The sequence below is a fragment of the Sus scrofa genome, chromosome 6 (assembly GCF_000003025.6).
Source record: "Sus scrofa isolate TJ Tabasco breed Duroc chromosome 6, Sscrofa11.1, whole genome shotgun sequence".
NCBI lineage: Eukaryota > Metazoa > Chordata > Mammalia > Artiodactyla > Suidae > Sus > Sus scrofa.
The window spans coordinates 103861814-103882258 of NC_010448.4; the positions used below are offsets into that span (position 1 = coordinate 103861814).

General features: G+C 37.2%; 1 protein-coding gene across 3 annotated transcripts in view; it reads right to left on the reverse strand.

Annotated features, from left to right (window-relative positions):
- SMCHD1 (structural maintenance of chromosomes flexible hinge domain containing 1) overlaps positions 1-20445 on the reverse strand; it is a 176326-nt gene that overhangs the window by 52082 nt on the left and 103799 nt on the right. For all 3 annotated transcript variants that reach the window (XR_002345042.1, XM_021096138.1, XM_021096137.1), the window contains exons 26-34: positions 18595-18743; positions 17468-17556; positions 16788-16906; positions 11905-12072; positions 8876-9001; positions 6598-6677; positions 6234-6391; positions 4086-4201; positions 2764-2828 (exon numbers count right to left, since the gene is read on the reverse strand). Coding sequence is in view for 2 of the 3 variants with exons in the window: in XM_021096138.1 (XP_020951797.1) it covers positions 2764-2828; positions 4086-4201; positions 6234-6391; positions 6598-6677; positions 8876-9001; positions 11905-12072; positions 16788-16906; positions 17468-17556; positions 18595-18743 (1070 nt within the window). In the remaining variant the exon portion in view is untranslated. The remainder of the gene's footprint in view (positions 1-2763; positions 2829-4085; positions 4202-6233; positions 6392-6597; positions 6678-8875; positions 9002-11904; positions 12073-16787; positions 16907-17467; positions 17557-18594; positions 18744-20445) is intronic.

Below are 20445 nucleotides of genomic sequence, written 5' to 3' on the forward strand. Positions count from 1 at the left end.
CTGGGGAACCTGCTGCTTGCTGCAGGGAACTCTGCCCAGTGTTCAGTAGTAATCTACATGGGAAGAGGATGTGAAAAAGGATGGATGTGCGTATATGTGTGGCTGAGTCACTCAGGGGTACAGCAGAAATTATCACAACATTGTCATGCAACTACACTTCAATAAAACTTTAAAAAATGAAAAAAAGAAACAAAAGTAAGTCTGGAGTTCTTGCAGTGGCACAGAAGGTTAAGAATCTGGCATTGTCTCTGCAGTGGCACGGGTTCAATCCCCAGCCCAGTGCAGTGGGTTAAAGATCCAGCATTGCCACAGCTGTGGTGCTAGTTGCAGCTGCAGCTCAGATTTAATCCTTAGCCTGGGAACTTCCATATGCCATGGGTATGACTGAAAAAGAAAAAAAAAAAAAAAAAAAAAAAAAAGAGTAAGTCTAAGTGAACGGTAACTATATAAAATAATAAACCTTGATAAATTTAATACATGCAACAAAGGCATGTAAGTCAGGAGAGAGAAAATGGAATTATAATCTATAAATAAATAAATAATTAAATAAAATCACCTAAAACTTAGAAAATAGTTAAAAACAAAAACAAAACAAAAGCGCCCCCCACACATACATGGGAAAAATCAGAAAATGACCTTGCTTGTTCAGGTAAAGACTCAGAAAGAACCTGCAAAGACTTAAAGTTTACATCTAAGGCTAATCCTTGACAGAGAAAGAGCCCACAACCATTTAAAAACAAATGAAAAACCAAGAACAGTAACGAGCAACCCTGGGGAAGGCAAAGCATCGCAATTCCAGAGTTACCACATTATTAGATTCAAATATCTAGTTTTCAACAACCAAAATCACAAAGCAAAGAAATAGGAAAGTATGGGTCATTCAAAGGAAAAAAAATAAATCAATCAAAACAGTCTATGAAAAACACCTAGTGGCTGACATACTAGACAAGGACTTTAAAACAATTGTCATACTAATTTAAAAAAATAAAACAGGGATTCCCGCCGTGGCTCAGTGGTTAACGAATCCTACTAGGAACCATGAAGTTGTGGGTTTGGTCCCTGGCCTTGCTCAGTGGATTAAGGATCCAGCATTGCCGTGAGCTGTGGTGTAGGACAGATGCGGCTGGGATCCCAAGTTGCTGGGTCTCTGGTGTAGGCTGGCGGCTACAGCTCTGATTCGACCCCTAGCCTGGGAACCTCCATATGCCACGGGAGCGGCCCTGGAAAAGGCAAAAAGACTAAATAAATAAATAAAACAAATGTCTTAAAGATGGTCAAAGTACTAAATGAGGATGTGAAGAAAGTCAATAAAATAATGAATGAAAAAAGTAAATATAAATAAAGAGATAGAAAACTTAAACTAAAAAAAAAATTTTTTAGAGCTAAAAAGTACGGTAACTGAAGTGAAAAATTTCACTGGAAGTATTCAAAAGCAGATCTGAGTAGGAAGAATTAGTGAACTTGAAGATAAGACAGTGGAAACTAGAGAGTCAGGAACAGAAAGAAAAAAGAATGAAGCAAAGTGGACAGAGCCTAAAGGATCTGAGACACTGTCAAATGGACCAACATTCAGATTGTGGGAGTTCAAGGAGAAAAGAGAGAAAAGGAAGCAGAGAGAATATTTGAAGAATGGTTGAAAACTAAGGAAATGACTGAAAACTTTCTTAGTTTGATACCACATGAATATAAACATCCAATATACTAAAGGAATTCTAAGTAAGATAAACTCAAAGACACATTACTAAACCTTTCAGCACAAAGAAAAAGCATACTGAGAGCAGCAAGAGAAAAGTGAATCATTGCATAAAAGGGATCCTCAATAAGATGATCAGATTTCTCATCAGAAAGTTTGGAAGCCAGAAAGCAGTGGGCCAGTGTTTTCAAAGTGCTAAAAGAAACTGCCAATCAAGAATCCCACATCCAGCAAAACTGTCTGTTAAAAGTGAGAGAGAAATTAAGACATTCTCAGATAAACAAAAGCTAAGGGAGTTCATTACCACTAGATCTGGCCCAGAAGAAATGTTCAAGGGAGTCCTTCAAGATAAAATGAATGAATAATAGACAGTAACTTGAACCCACATGGATAAATAAAGATCTCAATAAAGGTAAATACAAAGGGAACTGTAAATGCTGCTATTATTGTATTAACGATCTGTAACTGTACCTTTTGTTTTCTAAATGGCTTACATTCAAAGAAATAAAAAGTCCATGCTGTACAGTAGAAAAAAATTGTATTGGGGAAATAACAATTTTTTTAAAAAATAAATAAATGAAGGGGAAAAAAACAAAGAAATAAAAAGACATTTCCAATAAATAAATAAACAGAAGAAATAGACATCATCTATTCAAAACTATTTTTCAGATTTTTAAATACAAGTCCAGAATAAAGAAGCAACACTCAAAGTCACATAATTAAACAATAAAAAACTAGTTCAGCCTTTTTACTTTGTACCTCCTTAAGTTTAGAATTATAGAAATCTCCTATATAGTATTATAAAGTGCTCTGATACATAATTCTTGTGTTTTTTGATAGTCTTGAAAGCAAATATATCTATCAAAACAATCTTTCCCTAAAACTTTTTACAAAGTAAAAAAAAAAAAAAACCCACTATTTTCTCAAAAATTTCCTGACCAAAAAATTAGGAGATATTAACATTTTCTCTTCAATCGTAAATTATTTTTCCTAGCTGAGCAGGCAAATGTTACCAAGGCTGATTAACTCTGTAATAAAATATGCATAAAAAATATGAAACTGAGAAATACCTGAAGTAGAAGCAGCAATCTTCCTTGTCATTATCTTTTATTTTATTACAACTAAATGTTTCTGCCTAGGAGAAGTAGGAAAGGAGGGGGAGGGAGAAATCACATTTAACATAGTATATTTAGGATGAAAACTTTCACCAAATGTGAATCCAGATCACATTTGGATTAATACACACACACACAACACCCCTATGTGTATACATCTTTAAAATGCATGTATGACACAACAGTGAGATTAGTCACAATGGACAGATATACCATTATTAAAGGGCACACAATAATAGATCTTTATGGTGGTAACATAATTTTAAGGTAATAGCAGTTTGATGGGACTGATTATATAAAACTAAGGAAGCTAGTTTCCTAAACAGATGATTTAAATGAACCATAAATCCTGAAAGGCATTATTAAATCAGGACCCTCTAATACATTTTAAAGTTTAGTTTACAATTTGAGATTTATTTTAGATTGGCAGTGTCTGGTATGACAGGCAATAACTATTATGTGGCTACTGAGCATTTGAAACGTATTTTGTCCAAGTGGAGGTAGTGTAAACATAAAATACATACCAAATTTCAAGGACTTCGTAAGATACAAGAATGTAAAATATCACTAGTAAATTTTTAAAACTTGAGTACATGTTGAAATGACAATTCTGATACATTAGGTTAAAACTATATTAAAATTAACTTATTTCTTTTTACATTTTTAATGTGGCTGCTAGAAGAATTTAAATACCATGTACAGCTGGTATTATATTGGACTGTGCTACTTTAGACTCTCAAAATGTTTTCTCTGCTCTACCCCGCCTTCTTTACTCTGTAGTATATCAATCACATGTCTTGCTCTTACTTTCTCTCAGTGATATTTAGTGGCTTTTTGCCTTGTGCTTCTGTTCTTTAGACTTAAATTTTTGAAACATACTCTGATGTACTTTTTAAAAATCCCAAGTGATAATGGAATGGGTTACCTTTTAGTTCAGTATAGACACATTGCATTTTTACATTGAATTGAATTGAATTGAATTTTATGTTAAACATAAGATCTAGTTTTAACTTATTTTTGTTATTGCTGTTTTGTCTTTTTAGAGCTGCACCCATGGCATATAGAAGTTTCCAGGCAGGGTCGAATTGGAGCTGCAGGTGCCAGCCTATCCCACAGCCTCAGCAACCTGGGATCTGAGCTGCATCTTTGACCTACACAACAGCTCATGGCAATGCCAGATCCTTAACCCACTGAGCAGGGCTGGGGATCAAATCTGCATTCTCACAGATAGTAGATGGGAACTAGTTTTAACTTCTAAAATGCTTTCTATGACTCACATTTGCTGGTGGTCGATTCCCACTGTTAGACAGTTTCCACATTTTCATGGAAATACGTGCTGGATTAATATTTTTAATGATACTGTCATCTTCAGAAATAACAGTAATCATAAAATCTGTAATGGTGAACATCAAAAAGAATTATTTTCTTCCCAGTTCAATTAGTGGATTTGGCTACATAATTTTATGTCTTTAAGCATACACTGTTTAAATGTTAATGATAAAATCCTGATGAAGAAATAAAATCATTCTTTAATTAGCCTTCTCCAAAATTTGCCTATAGAACTTATTAATCATGACAGATAACTCTCTAGTGCTAAACCTTACACAGAAATCTAACAAACACGTCTTTGCTATTAATAGTCCTTTTGTTTTATTGTCTGCCATGCAAGACCAAAAAAATTAGGCTGAGGACACTGAGCAATTCAGAATAGGCTAAATGCTTACAAATCTATATGCTCTATGTATTCTGAAAATATGTTTTCTTTCCTCTATGATTTTCAACAGCATACAATAGCTAAACTATTATTATGCATAGGAGTCCCCTTGTATTTATCATCTGTAGTAATCCCTTGTCACCTGCTACAGTTTTTGTTTACAGCCACACGCATAGCATATAGACCTCCAGGGCCAGGGACTGATCCAGTCAGAGCTGAGGCTAAGACCTTTGTCACTACTGTGGCAACCCTGGATCCTTTGTTTTTAGGGCTGCAGGTGTGGTCTATGAAAGTTCCCAGGCCAGGGGTTGAATTGGAACTATACTTGCCAGCCTACACAACAGCCACACCAATGACAGATCTGAGCCACATCTGTGACCTACACTACAGCTCACAGCAACGCCCGATCCGTAATGCACTGAGCAAGGCCAAGGATTGAGTCCACATCCTCATGGATACTAGCTGAGTTCATTTCCGCTGAGCCACAACGGGAACTCCAACACTGATCCTTTAACCCACTGCAACAGGCTGAGGATTGAACCTGCACCTCTGTAGCAACCAAACCTTCTGCAGTTGGATTCTTAACCCACAGGTCAGTGAGCACAGGGCAGCATTCACACCCACCTCCAAGGTTCATGGACTGATTGTCTTTTTTCTTTCTTTCTTTCTTTTTTTTTTTTTGTTTTTGTTTTTAGGGCCACACTTGTGGCATATGGAGGCTCCCAGGTAGAGGTCAAATCAGAACTGTAGCTGCTGGCCTACACCACAGCCACAGAAATGCCGATCCTTAACCCACTAAGCAAGGCCGAGGATCAAACCTGCGTCCTCATGGATGCTAGTCAGATTCATCAACTGCTGAGCCACAATGGGAACTTCTGTTTTTTAATCACAGGAGAAAGGTCTTATCTCCCTAACAGATTTCAAACTGAGTACAAAGGTTGTATGTACATACATAAAATTAAGTTACATATATATATGTAACTCAGTTTTTAAAAATTATTGTTAACATTTCAATCTAAACTTTTGGTCTGCTTGTTTCACTGCTTGTAATTATGAAGAGGAATTCATCCATTCACGACAACCAAAGTCTTCAAGAAAATTACCTTATGAAGCAAATATTATTTCCTACTGATTTGTCACCTGCCGTATTAAACTGAAAGCATTCAACCTGTCTCCTACATTAGACTGAACTCATTGAAAACTGCCATATTCATCACTGGAACTAAGAGCCTAATACAGTGGAAGGACACAGCAGGTACTTAGTAAGCATTTATGGCTATGAAATATCTTTATTCATAAATGCTGACATGATACATTTCCACCCAAATTAAGTTAAACAGTACTGGTTCTGTTTGGTTTAACATTGTAACATATTTAGTAGAACATATAACCCCACTATATTTGGCATTTAGCAGTTTCTATTTCTTTTGCAGAATTTCACAATTCAGTGAATGAGCAAATACAAACTGAATTACCTTAAGCTATCACTTTATGTATGAACTTTCAATTCATTCCTGACCAATGAAGAAATGTAGGACATAAGGATGAGGGTAATATAGCTAACTCAAATGTGTTTTATTTGCCATTTAAAAGGCTACAACATGCTTGCTATTTTTATTTTTTTAATCATGCTGCACTTAGGATAATTTATTCCACTAATGTAAAAGGCAAATATCACTATAAATTTATTTTAAAACTGTGAAGTACTCACCAGTGAAAATACTCCCTGCTAAAAAGGAAGCATCTTTGTCATATTTAACATTGAGACGAATAGGTTTTTCAGGGTCTGGAAGAATCATTAACTTAATTATGGGTCCTTCTATGGTATTCTTGTTAAATGTGGCTTTAACCTGCATAGTATGTTCTCCTCTAAAAATAAAAAAGAAGGGTTAAATTGTATTAGTTATAACTAAAAATTCTGAGACAATTTATACAAAGTTTAACTCATTTAGGAAACTGTAACTCATTCAGTTATAACTCCTAATATTAAATAGAAGGCTAGTTATTACTCAACTTCATCAAGGAATAACAAAAATCAATCTATATATCAATAACTATCAAACTTTTGTTCTTACCTAGGGGCATAAACACTGAACACTCCCAAATTAGCCCTGCCCCTTTCATCGGTTTTATGTTGCTGGTTTGAAGGAGTAAGCTAAAAACAAAATAAAATGGTTAATTAGAAAATTCTAAGAATCAAATTATTTCCATTACTATTTAAAAAGCTACATTTGCACACTTCTAAAATCTAAAATTTTCTAATGCGAACTAGCTGAAACAATATAATACGTAATCACACAATTCAAAGGATAATAATCACTCATATTGATTAAACTAGAATTTCCTGTATTTCAATTATTTGCAGAATTCGATATTCAGTATTTCAATACACTGATATATCAAGTGAAGTTTGATCACAAAAACAATGAAAAAGGGGTTGTGGAAGATGGTGCAGAGGAGAAATAAATATAAACATATTTATATAATTTAAAGTCAGGGCATTATACTATGTCCATTGATACTTCATCTTTCTCATAACATTTATTTATTTATTTTTTGGTCTTTTTGTCTTTTGTTGTTGTTTTTGCTATTCCTTGGGCCGCTCCCGCGGCATATGGAGGTTCCCAGGCTAGGGGTCTTATCGGAGCTGTAGCCACCGGCCTACGCCAGAGCCACAGCAACGCGGGATCGGAGCCGCGTCTGCAACCTACACCACAGCTCACGGCAACGCCAGATCGTTAATCCACTGAGCAAGGGCAGGGACCGAACCCGCAACCTCATGGTTCCTAGTCGGATTCGTTAACCACTGCGCCACGACGGGAACTCCTCATAACATTTATTCAGATGTGCTTCTTAAAGCTCTGCTGCAATGCTACCTTTCTAGTGACAACTAATATTTTACTCTCAAGTGATTAATAACTACTGGCCACACTTCCTAATCATTGGTCAAAAGAGTCTTTCAGCCTTCTGCAGATGCTTCTCTAAAAACTACAATTATTTGGGGTAGAAAATAATCACTGTTTAACGCTCCTGGAAGCAAACATTAAGGATGAAAGAGAATCACAGACTCTAGTAGCAGAAAAACAGACTCTCTGCTAATTCTAATTTCTACTTAACAGAACTTAAAGATTAGGTAATTATGGAGTATGCAGACCAAAAAAAAAAAAAGGGCAATATTTGGTGAGACAAAAATGAAGAGGAGTAACTGAAATGCTAGAATAAAGCCCTGTATTTGTACCTGTCTCGTTCATCCTCTCCAACACATCTTCTCTCAACCCATTAGAGTCTAAATCTTTGTTGCTAAGCCAGAGAAGTAAGTCTTCTATTTCAGACTACATAGTAGTGATATCATATCTTTTTGACAGGCTTAAACCTCTGACCCTGATTACTTTACTATGAAAACAAGTCCATATGAATTACAAGTCATTCTTGGCATATAAACCTCCTACATGGCTTTTAAGATCAACTTGTTGGGTCCTTGGGAAATCCCTACTGGAATTCTTAATGAACCAATGGATTGATTTCAAGATTATCTACATAATATAAACTGTTTCCATCCATTAAAATCATATACTGTTTGTGGAAGGATATTCAAGCCTGGTTGAATAAACCCCAAGAACTCAATTCTGTGTTGCCAGGCAAAAACTTGGCCAGGACAAATGAGTTCCCTTCAACGAACAGCAGGGACTTGTCAAAGTACAATTTTGCAAAGGATTGGCTGCTTCTCTCCTTTCCCCTCACAGGAGGGCCTCCAACTTTGTACCAGGCATCCAATGTCCTTCTGAGATCCCAAGCTGGCTATACCAATACCTGTGTAAACAGCTGGTTCCTAACCTTGGAGTTCCTGGTATCCAAGCACTATGTTTGTACCCAAACATTACAAGACCCTGTTCATGCTCGCCGAATTCCCCAGAACACAACCCAGTACAGATTCAACAGCTATGCCCAGGCCCTGGTAATTCTTCAAAAGTTAAGCAGAGTACAGGTACACACAAGACTTTCTGCTTACCCTCAGAGCTTGCAAGTTTCCCCAAAAGAACCTGTTCTATATCCCATACTACATTGTATCTGCCTCCATTAACCTCGTCAGTATTATCTAGTCATCCTACTCTGAAATTCAAATATTATTGTGTAATAAACAGTCATAACTGTAGAATGTTGTCCCTTGTTACACTGTTTGCAAAGTATGAACTATACTTCCTTAAAATAACTTAAAAAAATTTAGGTTGATTTAAACTAAGCAATAATGAAGATTTATATATAAAGACTAGATTAAAAAAAAAAAAGACATAATCCCTGAAAATGAAGGCTCGAATTTTAAGCAAAAATTATTTAACAATGTTTAAAACTTACCTTTAAATTGTTAGCTTTTATAAGACTTATTTTAACCTGTGGCACAGGTGCTGGATTATCCCACTGATCACAAAGTTGAACAATGAGAGGATTCTGTAATTCTCTTCCATTAATCACTGGAATGGACTAAAGAACAAATATAAATATTTTAAGAAGCACTAAAACATGTGCCAAACAATATGACTACTTTTCTAAATTTATCTCTTGTTCTATTCATAAACAGCATCATTCATCAACTAAAATAAACTTTTGAAAGTTAATGGCATTGTCACAAATGATCCTCTTCTTATGGAAATGACTAATAATTTGGTAAAAGCAGAGTTCCCATTGTGGCTCAGCAGAAACAAACCTGACTAGTACCAATGAGGATGCGGCTTTGATCCCTGGCCCTGCTCAGTGGGTCAGGGATCTGGCATTGCCACGAGCTGTGGTATAGGCTACAGATCCAGCTCAGATCCCGAGGTGCCATAGCTGTGGTATAGGCCAGCAGCTATAGCTCCGATTTGACCCCTAGCCCGGGAACTTCCATGCTGTAGGTGTGGCCCTAAAAAGAAAAAAAAAAAAAAAATTCAGTATATGACTTTAGCCCAAGCTGTTAGGTGAAAATTTTTCTGGGAAATACAGGAAAAGCAAATATCCAAAATCAAATGTCATGAATACAAAACTGTCCTTTGCCACTTTTTAATAGTCACGTAATTTAACATTTCAGAATTTCAGTTTGCTCATTTACAATGAATGATAACACATAATGTCGCTGAAGGTTAAATGAGAGAATGTATGTGTATACTTATACACACTTTTTCTATTTATCATGCTTAAATGTTAAATCAGTTCCCCTTTTTTTCTATTTAGGATCCTGGCGGGGAGAGGCAGGTCAAGAATTAAATTATGAAATTCTAGGAAAACTAGATACTCAATGATTACAGTTTCAGTCTTATCCACATATAATATATCTCTTAACAGAATGAGACATTAGCTTTAGGTTTTATTTTTAAAGCTTCTGGATTTTTATGGTATCTGCAAATCAATCTTGTAAGTAAATTTTTGAGGAGTTCCTGGGTCAGCAGGTTAAGAACCCGACAAGTACCAATGAGGATGAAGGTTCAGTCCCTGGCCTTGATCAGTGGATTAAAGGATCCAGCAAGTTGTGGCTCAGATCTGGCACTGCTGTGGCTGTGGTGTAGGCCAGTGGCTATAGCTCTGATTCAACTCCTGGCTACCTCCATATGCCGTGGGAGCAGCCTTAAAAAGCTCGAAAAAAAAAAAAAAAAAAAAGTTTTGACCTAACAAGCTGTCATTATTATTTTTCAAACCCACCCCATAGCAATGACCCAACTTGCTGCAGTGACAATGCCAGATTCTTAACCTGCTGTGCCAAAGAACTCCAAGCTGTCATTATATTTGATTTTCCCCTCCCACAAAATCACATAAGATGGACATATCAAGATTTCTTCCACCTCAAAGGTACACAATTATTCCATGATACAGTCAGCCAACATCATTTGGCACAAAGACTGTAATAATGTAGTATATGCTCCTCCAGATAAAAATAAGTGAACTTGCTTTTCAGTGAAACTCCTCAGTCAACACACTGTTACAGAAAAAAATTCTTTTTAAAGCACACTGTCATATACTACTTTATCTGTTTTTTTTAAAGTCACAAATTAAAAAGCACAATATCAAACCAGGGCAAGGATATGTAAGCTTTGCTTACATGATCAGCTCCTTCACAGGCTAATTTCATCTACTGCCACGGTCACATGAGATCATTTTCCATTAGAAAAAAAAAATGTAAGTTATCCTACCAAGAGGTAAGGCCCTGCCACACCATAACTAAATCCAAGAATGTGAATATTTTAAAATTAGAATTCTAAAAATTTAATGAAAAACTCAAAGGTAGCCATTTGATAGACATATACAAAATCAGTAATTAGGATTTAACTATTTGCATAGAAGGAATACTGAAGTTTTTACAGGTATAATGAATGACTTGATATCTTTCATGCTTTAAAAAATTCCAGCAAAAACAATTTTTGGTATGTCAAGTGAGAGAGAACAATGAAATCAAATTGGTAAAAACCAGTAACTGTTGAAACCAGAGGTTCTTTATACTATTTTTACTTTTATGCATGTTGAAAAGTTTCTTTTTTTGGAGCTCCTTTTGTGGCCCAGGGGAAACAATCCAACTAGAAACCATGAGGTTGTGGGTTCGATTCCTGGCCTGGCTCAGTGGGTTATGGATCTGGCATTGCCATGAGCTGTGGTGTAGGTCACAGACGCAGCTCGGATCCCATGTTGCTGCGGCTGTGGTGTAGGCTAGCAACCATAGCTCCAATTAGTCCCCTAGCCTGGGAACCTAGCCACGGGTGCAGCCCTTTTAAGACAAAAAAAAAAATTTTTTTTTTTTTTTTTTTTTTTTTGCTGAACCCACAGCATGTGGAAGTTCCCAGGCCAGGGATCAAACTTGCACCACAGCAGTGACTGAGCCACTGCAATGACATTGTCGGATCCTTAACCTGCTGTGCCAAAAGCAAACTTCCAAAATTTCTTTTTCTTTTTTTTATGGCCCCACCAGCAGCACATCCAAGATCCTGGGCTAGGGGTTGAATCAGAGCTGCAGCTGCCGGCCTACACCACAGCCATGGCAACAGTGGATCCGAGCTGCATCAGTGACCTACACCACACTTTGCAGCAACTGCTGGATCCTCAACCCATTAAACGAGGCCAGGGATTGAGCCTGCATCATCAAGGCATAGGTTTTTAACCTGTTGAGCTACAAGAGGAACTCCCCAAAATTTCTTTAATAAAGTTCTTAGGATTTGAAGTACCATACTATTTTTTAACAAATGAGGGCACAGTGATAAATTAAATAATGAGGTATTAAGATTTCTAAAATTTAGTCCTTTTGTTATTGTTACTACTGTTATTTGCTACTTTCGACAACAAAATATATTCTGATCTACTGACATTCTGAAAGCAATAAGCTGTGTAATATTAAATCCTTTCAATCAAGGCAAGAAGTTACTTACCTCCTTTAACTCTGGCCAGTCTATAAGAAGAAGTTTAGCTGGTGGTCCAGAAATTAGCTGCACTCGAATAAAGTCAGAAAACTCACGCCAAGTAAAACAAAGATCCTTATTTCCAGGAGGACCCGGAATAAATTTGATGCCTCTTACACTTATACTTTGGGTATTTTCCTAGTGAGGAAAAGCACATTGAGAAAAAAACAAGGAGATAGTGTTTAGTTTTCAGATAAATGAAAGAAAATGTTGTCACTAACTCATGTGCATACAACTGTGTCTCTAGTAAAACAATGGCAAGTTAACTTGCACATATGTCAATACTGACATTAATTTCATTTCCTTGAGAAATTGAATTTCTTTTTTTGTAAGGGAGAAATCTAAAATGTTCTAGCTACGTCTTTTTACCTTGTGTTTTCCTAATTTTCCCTGTATTTACACTTGTACTATATCTCCTCTGTTCCCCAAACAGCCATTCCCATGCTTGCCCAAGACCCTCTGTACTTGCTCCTCCTCTAGGATTGCAACCTACATGCTTTCCTTTAGGTTTCTGAACACAGGATACCTTAATCAGCTGAGGTCTTTCATGGATACTCTTCATAACGGTACCCTCTTCATAATGGTACCCACTTTATTTTTTTTACCAATGATTTCTTACCTATTACATGCTCTCCCTATTACAAGGATATCTCTGAGAAGGTAGGGGCTCTGATTTGCCTCTACTTAATCTGTTACTAAGAATGCCTAGTATATTGTATTAATGGGAATCAATGAAACTAGCCTGTAATTTCTGCAACCTGACTGAAAAAATATAAACTGATTCTGTAATGGCATAAGCACTATAGCATTTGTATTTTAAGAATGACCCTTAATGATTTCATCACCTTAAATTTCCACCAAGTACAAATCTATCACATTAGATTCTAGAAGTCAGTTAAGCAGTTCCAGTTGTGGCTCAGCGGTAATGAACCCGACTAGTACCCATGAGGAAGCAGGTTTGACCCCTGGCCCCACTTAGTGGGTTAAAGATCCGGCACTGCTGTGAGCTGTGGTGCAGGCCACAGACAGGTTCGCATCCAGCATTGCTGTGGCTATGGCACAGGCTGGCAGCTGCAGCTCTGATTCGACCCCTAACCTGGGAACTTCCCTATGCCATGGGTGTGGCCCTAAAAAAATAAATAAATAAAAGTCAAGTAAAATGTCATGTTTAATTATATGAAACAACTGTTTGTCAAACATTTTCTGTGAAAAGGCATTGTAAAATAATCAAAATTAACCTTCCCCCAAACCCCAATGAGTGTAGGGGAATCTTTTCATTATTCCAAAAAGAAATTAAGTATACATTAATTAGTACAACATACTGAAAGTTTACAATGTGTAAAGTCTAATGCAGAAATCCACATTGAATAAACACCAAATGCCATTTTGAAGAGGTGATATCTTAAGTAATGTTGAAAATTATTCTGGTTTTACATCAATCTTGCATTTAAAACTTGCATATGTATTTACAAATTATAGATAAGTATAAACAGAATTAAATACAAAATTATGGAAGGCACTCTCTTAGGCCTAATGTTGAAATTATCAAGGGAATGTACTTCAGAAGAGCAGTAAGTTTTATGTAATGTGGAAATGATTTTAAGAAGCAATGATATATTAAAACTATATTTTTATCTTAAAAAACTTTAAAAGTTTTTAAAAAGAACTTTGGTTTAAAAAATCCCCCCAAGGAGTTCCCGCTGTGGCGCAGTGGTTAACAAATCCGACTAGGAACTATGAGGTTGCAGGTTTGATCCCTGGCCTTGCTCAGTGGGTTAAGGACCTGGCGTTGCCGTGAGCTGTGGTAAAGGTTGAAGACTCGGCTCGGATCCCGTGTTGCTGTGGTTCTGGCGTAGGCCGGTGGCTACAGCTCCGATTGGACCCCCAGCCTGGGAACCTCCATGTACCTCGGGAGCGGCCCAAGAAATGCCAAAAAGACAAAAAGACAAAAAAAAAAAAAAAAAAAAAAAAAATCCCCCAAGTTTCCACTTTCTCTCCAGAAAGCAGAGGTAGACTGCTATTGTTTATCTGAAAGTGAGTCAAGATAGTATACATCACTTGTAAAATGACAGAAGAAAGAAAGTCAACTTGACTAGAGAATGAGCCATGGGAGAAAAAAGGTATGAGATTATGCTGCAATGGAATTCTTTGGAGTATTTTAGGCCATCTTAAGAAGAGTCCAACTTTACAATATAAAATGCTGATAAATCTCATAGAGAGCATAAGATGGGAAATGAAAAGTGACACTGAATTTGGTTGGGTGGCATAGGACAGGAAAACATGAAAGTGGCTTACTTAGGAACAACATTCGTATATGTGCAGAGAACATATACAACTCTTCCAAAGAGTTGCGCCATAAAAAGGAGAGAAAGCAGTAAATGAATTGGAATTCAGAACCAAAGGAAGCTGTGGGGTTTTTTTTGGCAGGGGGTGGGGGTGGGGTGTTAAGATGAGAGATAGCTTGTTTGTGTATATGCTAATGGGAATCTAATAGATGGGGAAAGCAAGATGTAGGAAGACAGGTTACAGTTTAGGAGTAATTAGTGAATAAGGATGGGAGTCTACGTGTTCAGTGATAGGAAACAGAGATTGTTCCTGTGGAACAGCAGGAACCCAGCTATCATTTGATTTCATTTACACAGAGGGTAAAGCAAATGGAAGGGTAAAGAAAGTTAAAGAGCAAACCTGATCTTTTAATAAACAAAAACCATTAAAGTTTCTCAACAGTGCTAAGATATAATGAAAGTGGTGTTCTGAAAACTAACAGAAATAGAAATAGAAACTCTAGTTAGGAGGGGCAACAAAAAGGACAATCTTCTATGATTATTTCGTCTGGTAAAAGGTATAATGGAGTCTCCAAAAAGAAGAGTTTTAAAACCATTAAATGCTCTAAATGGATTCAACTTTACTTGCGCCTTAGAATTCCTCCTTCCAGATCTATTCTAGCGTGTAGGTTCCTTGAAGGCTCAACTCTAACATCTTTTCCTAAAGCTGTCTTTAATCTGTCCAAGGAGAACATGTCGTATTTCCTTGCTTGTTTTTGTTTTTTGTCTTAAATACCTGTGGCGTATTTAAGTTTCCAGGCTAGGGGTTGAATTGGAGCTACAGCTGCTGGCCTACGCCACAGCCACAGCAACACCAGATCCGAGCAGTGTCTGCAACCTACACCACAGCTCACGGCAGTGCTGGATCCTTAACCCACTGAGTGAAGTCAGGGATCACAACCGAGTCCTCATGGATACTGTCGGGTTCATTTCTGCTGTGCCATAACAGAACTCCTCCTTGCTTGTTTTGAACTGAAATAATTCCACTAGGCTTCTTATTTTTTCAACTCATCTCAATTTAACTTCAAAATTGTAAACTTTCAGGAAAACATAGGCCAAACACTCTCTGACATAAACGACAGCAACATCTTCTCAGATCCACCTCTTAGAGTAATGACGGTAAAAACAAAAATAAACAAATGGGACCTACTCAAACTTCAAAGTTTCTGCACAGCAAAGGAAACCAGAAACAACACGAAAAGACAACCCACAGAATGGGAGAAAATCTTTCAAATGAATCGACTGACAAGGGATTAATCTCCAAAATTTATAAACACCTTCTGCAGCTCCATACCAAAAAAACAAACAACCCCATCAAAAAATGGGCAGAAGATCGAAAGAGACAGTTCTTCAAAGAAGACATACAGATGGCCAAGAAACACATGAAAAGATGTTCAACATCACTTACCATTAGAGAAACGCAAATCAAAACCAGCATGAGGTACCACCTTATACCAGCCAGAATGGCCATCATCCAAAAGTCTACCAACAATAAATGCTGGAGAGGGTGTGGAGAAAAAGGAACCCTGTTACACTACTGGTGGGATTGTAAATTGGTGCAACCACTGTGGAAAGCAGTATGGAGATTCCTCAGAAAACTAAAGATAGAATGACCATTTGATCCACCAATCCCACTCCTGGGCATCTATCCAGAGAAAATCATGGCTCTCAAAGACACATGTACTCTGATGTTCATTGCAGCACTATTTACCATAGCCAAGACATGGAAACAACCTAAATCTCCATGGACAGAGGAGTGGATCCAGAAGATGTGGGACATATACACAATGGAATATTACTCAGCCATCAAAAGAACGAAATACCAGCATTTTTTGCAACATGGATGGACCTAGAAACTATCATGCTAAGTGAAGTCAGCCATACAATGAGACACTAACATCAAATGCTTTCACTGACATGTGGAATCTGAAGAAAGGACAGACTGAGCTTCTTTGCAGAACAGATGCTGACTCACAGACATTGAGAAACTTATGGTCTCCAGAGGAGACAGTTTGGGGGGTGGGGGGATGTGCTTGAGTTGTGGGATGGAAATCCTGTGAAATCAGATTGTTATGATCATTATACAACTACAGATGTGATAAATTCATTGAGTAATAAAAAAAAATGGAAAAAAAAATTGTAAACTTTCACAATTAGTATAATCCCAGGCATTCTATTTAATGCAGGGAATGAGCACCAAGAAATCTTATTCAAATAGCCATGTGAAAAACTACCTTTATGTACATATCAAAATATTTAAGGATAAAATGATACAATGTATGGAATCTGCTTCAAAGTGATATGGTAAGAGGAAAGTGATGACCGCTGAAGCTGATAAGTGGGATTATGGAAATTATGCTATTCTATTTTTGCATATGTTCAAAATTTTTCATTACAAAACTTATTTTAATACGTTTAAATTTTTCGTTGTTAACACTGATACCAAATCCCTCTATTTTTGTTTTTCCTAAACTTTTTATTACACATAAACCAACTGGAATAAGCCAAGTGTATGGAAAATAGCTGTACCTGAAAAGTAGTTTTCAAATGTGAGCTATCAAGTCCAATCCCAGCAATCCCCAAGGCAGATAAAGAACTTGGTGAAAATGCTTGAATCTGATTTCCATACTGATCTGTAACTATTATTACTATAAGAGAGGGAGGAAGTTCAATTTTAAAGTATCATTTAATAAAAGATAGATATCCATAAATATACACAATTAAAATTATACTTAAAAACTCATTATAACTGTTGTGTTTATTTTCATAAAAAATAATTACATTTGCTTTTGTAATCACTATAAATAGTACCATGAATCTACTTGAGCACACTTACATATCTAACATGATGCTGATGTTAAATATTTTACCATGACTATCTGAAGGAAATAATTTAGTAAATAATATTCTAGATATAACAAAAATACAGGTTACATATGAATCCACTAATATATTTACTTTACACTCAATATTAACTGTTACTACTTCTAAAAAAAGTCAACACTTTTCAATAAGCTATTTTTGCCAAAGTGATTTCAGTAAGGTTAGCATAAGCAAAGATAGTGAAAACACTTCAATCTTTCCCACAATGGATTTTAAACCATTAATTGTATATAAATCCAAAGCTTTTTTTTTAAGATTATTTATGCCAAAATACAGATGTAAGGACATATTATAGAGGTGCTTTAAAGAAAGCAGGCCATACTAACCTATTTCTCCTTGAAGCTCTTGGCCCATCTGTACAGTTTTTCCTCCTTTTAATTCACATTTTAAATGTTTAGGTTCATCAGGAAGTGGTCTGAAATTGGTTAACAAGTTAAAGGGCCTTACACCATTAATCATAGAAAAAAAGTAAAGTAGTTTCAATATGCTAAAGAGTAACCATATTAATACTCATTTTCTAAAACTTAAATAATATCCCTCCAAATAACTCAATTTATATAGTATCACTATTAACACAACAAGAAGTAGAGCAAAGACAGCTTGCAAAGAGGGTAGAGAATACTGACACAAAATAAATAATAAATACACAAAGGCTAGGTCATTACTATCTATGCTGGATTAAAAGGAAATTACAACATGAGAATCCTGAGAAAGAAAACAGATGGGCAAGTAAAAACAATTCATCAAGAGATATGGCTCTGACAATTTTTATAATTTTTTTCTCAAACATGGAGCTGTTCTAAGTGTTGGAATAGAATGGAAATAGGTAGAGAAACTAAAGTGGAAAGGATTATTAAAACATTTTGCAGGTATTTTCGCTATTGCTTGTCCCAGGAAGACTTTCCTTTAATGAAACCTTTAGTTCTTATAGATACTTGGCAGGCCAGTTAAGCAGAGGGTTATTGCGATATTGAGAATTAATCACCATCTTCAGTGAAACTTTATGCCAAAAACAATCTACCAGATTCTCCCCAAACTGTGAAAATTTCTACATTAAAAACCAACCCTGGAGTTCCCGTCGTGGCGCAGTGGTTAACGAATTCGACTAGGAACCATGAGGTTGCGGGTTGGTCCCTGCCCTTGCTCAGTGGGTTAACGATCCGGCGTTGCCGTGAGCTGTGGTGTAGGTTGCAGACGCAGCTCCGATCCTGCGTTGCTGTGGCTCTGGCGTAGGCCGGTGGCTACAGCTCCGATTCAACCCCTAGCCTGAGAACCTCCATATGCCGAGGGAGCGGCCCAAGAAATAGCAACAACACAAGAAATAGCAACAACAACAACAACAACAACAACAAAAAAAAAAAAAACAAAAAAAAACCAACCCTGACTTAGGTGCTTCAGAGAAAAGCACTTTTGCTGCTATACGCTGAATTTTAAATATAATTTGTCCACAAACCTTACTGTAAATGCACTTTCCAAAGACACATGATCATCTTGGAATGAAACCTGGCAATAGCGCATATCTTTTACAGATGTTGGTACTTGTACATCAGGAAGCAGACCCTGTAGTAAGTGTTCTTTGTTAATCTCAGGAGTCCAATTAACCTAGGAGAAAATGTATAAATTTAAAAATATAAAGCTTAACCTAATACTCTCCTGCCACTTATCTTACTAAAGACTCTTAAAATTATAACCCATCCTTCTCTACCTCCAAGGAAAAGGTCTCTTTATGACCAGAAAGGATGGTGGTTGGTTCATATATTACCATAAAAAAAAGTATCTTCTTCTTTGTCTTGGCTGTTGATGTTGTCATATATTTCCATGCAATAAAATAAATATTCCAGAGCTCCTGTTGTGGCACAGTGGTTAATGAATCCAACTAGGAACCATGAGATTGCAGGTTCGATCCCTGGCCTCACTCAGTGGGTTAAGGATCCGGTATTGCCGTGAGCTATGGCATAGGCCAGTGGCTACAGCTCCAATTAGACCCCTAGCCAGTGATCAATCAAATCCAAGACACATCTACAACCTATGCCACAGCTGTAGACTCACAGGATCCTTAACCTGGTGCACGAGGCAGGGATCAAACCAGCAACACCACAAAGACAAGCCAGATCATTACCTCACTGCGCCCTAGCAGGAACTCCCATCTTTTGTTCTTTACTTTTTTTTTCCTTTCTTTTTTTAATAATTGAAATAGCAAGCAGGAGTTACACAACACTTTCTTCCCCCACCCAAGCTGTACTATCTCTTCAATGAATTCCCAGGTCAGTTTGGGTTGACTTTCCTCAATACTGAAAAATTCTCTAAAGATCACAAACTACTTTAAAGCATATATACATTTAACTTAATAAAAGTAATATTTAATATCCTTTATTGTCAATAAAGTGGTGCATGTTTTAAAATCTCTGGAACCCAAGAAATACATAACTCTAGAACTGAGGAAAAATGTGTCATATGAAGGCCATAAGCTTAGAGAATGGCAGAAAGAAATTTAAATACAGAAACAGGCTCTCCAGTCAAAGTTTCTTCTTAACCTTGATAAGAAACTAAAATGCGGGAGTTCCCGTCGTGGCGCAGTGGTTAACGAATCCGACTAGGAACCATGAGGTTGCGGGTTCGGTCCCTGCCCTTGCTCAGTGGGTTAACGATCCGGCGTTGCCATGAGCTGTGGTGTAGGTTGCAGACGCGGCTCGGATCCTGTGTTGCTGTGGCTCTGGCGTAGGCCGGTGGCTACAGCTCCAATTCAACCCCTAGCCTGGGAACCTCCATATGCCGCGGGAGCGGCCCAAGAAATAGCAACAACAACAAAAGACAAAAAAAGACAAAAGACAAAAAAAAAAAAAAAAAAAAAAAAAAAGCTAAAATGTGGAAACACTATCATGAGAAAGCAAGTAATCAGTTCAGAAGCCACATTGCTGGTACCACTTTTAAACTACTCACCTTCACATTTGCTGAATAGACATTAAAATGACTTGCCTCCCTTCAACCATCCCTTCCCTCATTAAAGAGGAAAAAATTAAACTGGCTGGAGCAAGGGTTATTACAAATAAGATTTTAAAAATAATGTCAGCTGGAGTTCCTGTCATGGCGCAGTGGTTAACGAATCCGACTAGGAACCATGAGGTTGCGGGTTCAGTCTCTGCCCTTGCTCAGTGGGTTGACGATCCGGCGTTGCTGTGAGCTATGGTGTAGATTGCAGACGCGGCTCGGATCCCGCGCTGCTGTGGCTCTGGCGTAGGCTGGCGGCTACAGCTCCAATTAGACCCCTAGCCTGGGAACCTCCATATGCCGCAGGAGCGGCTCA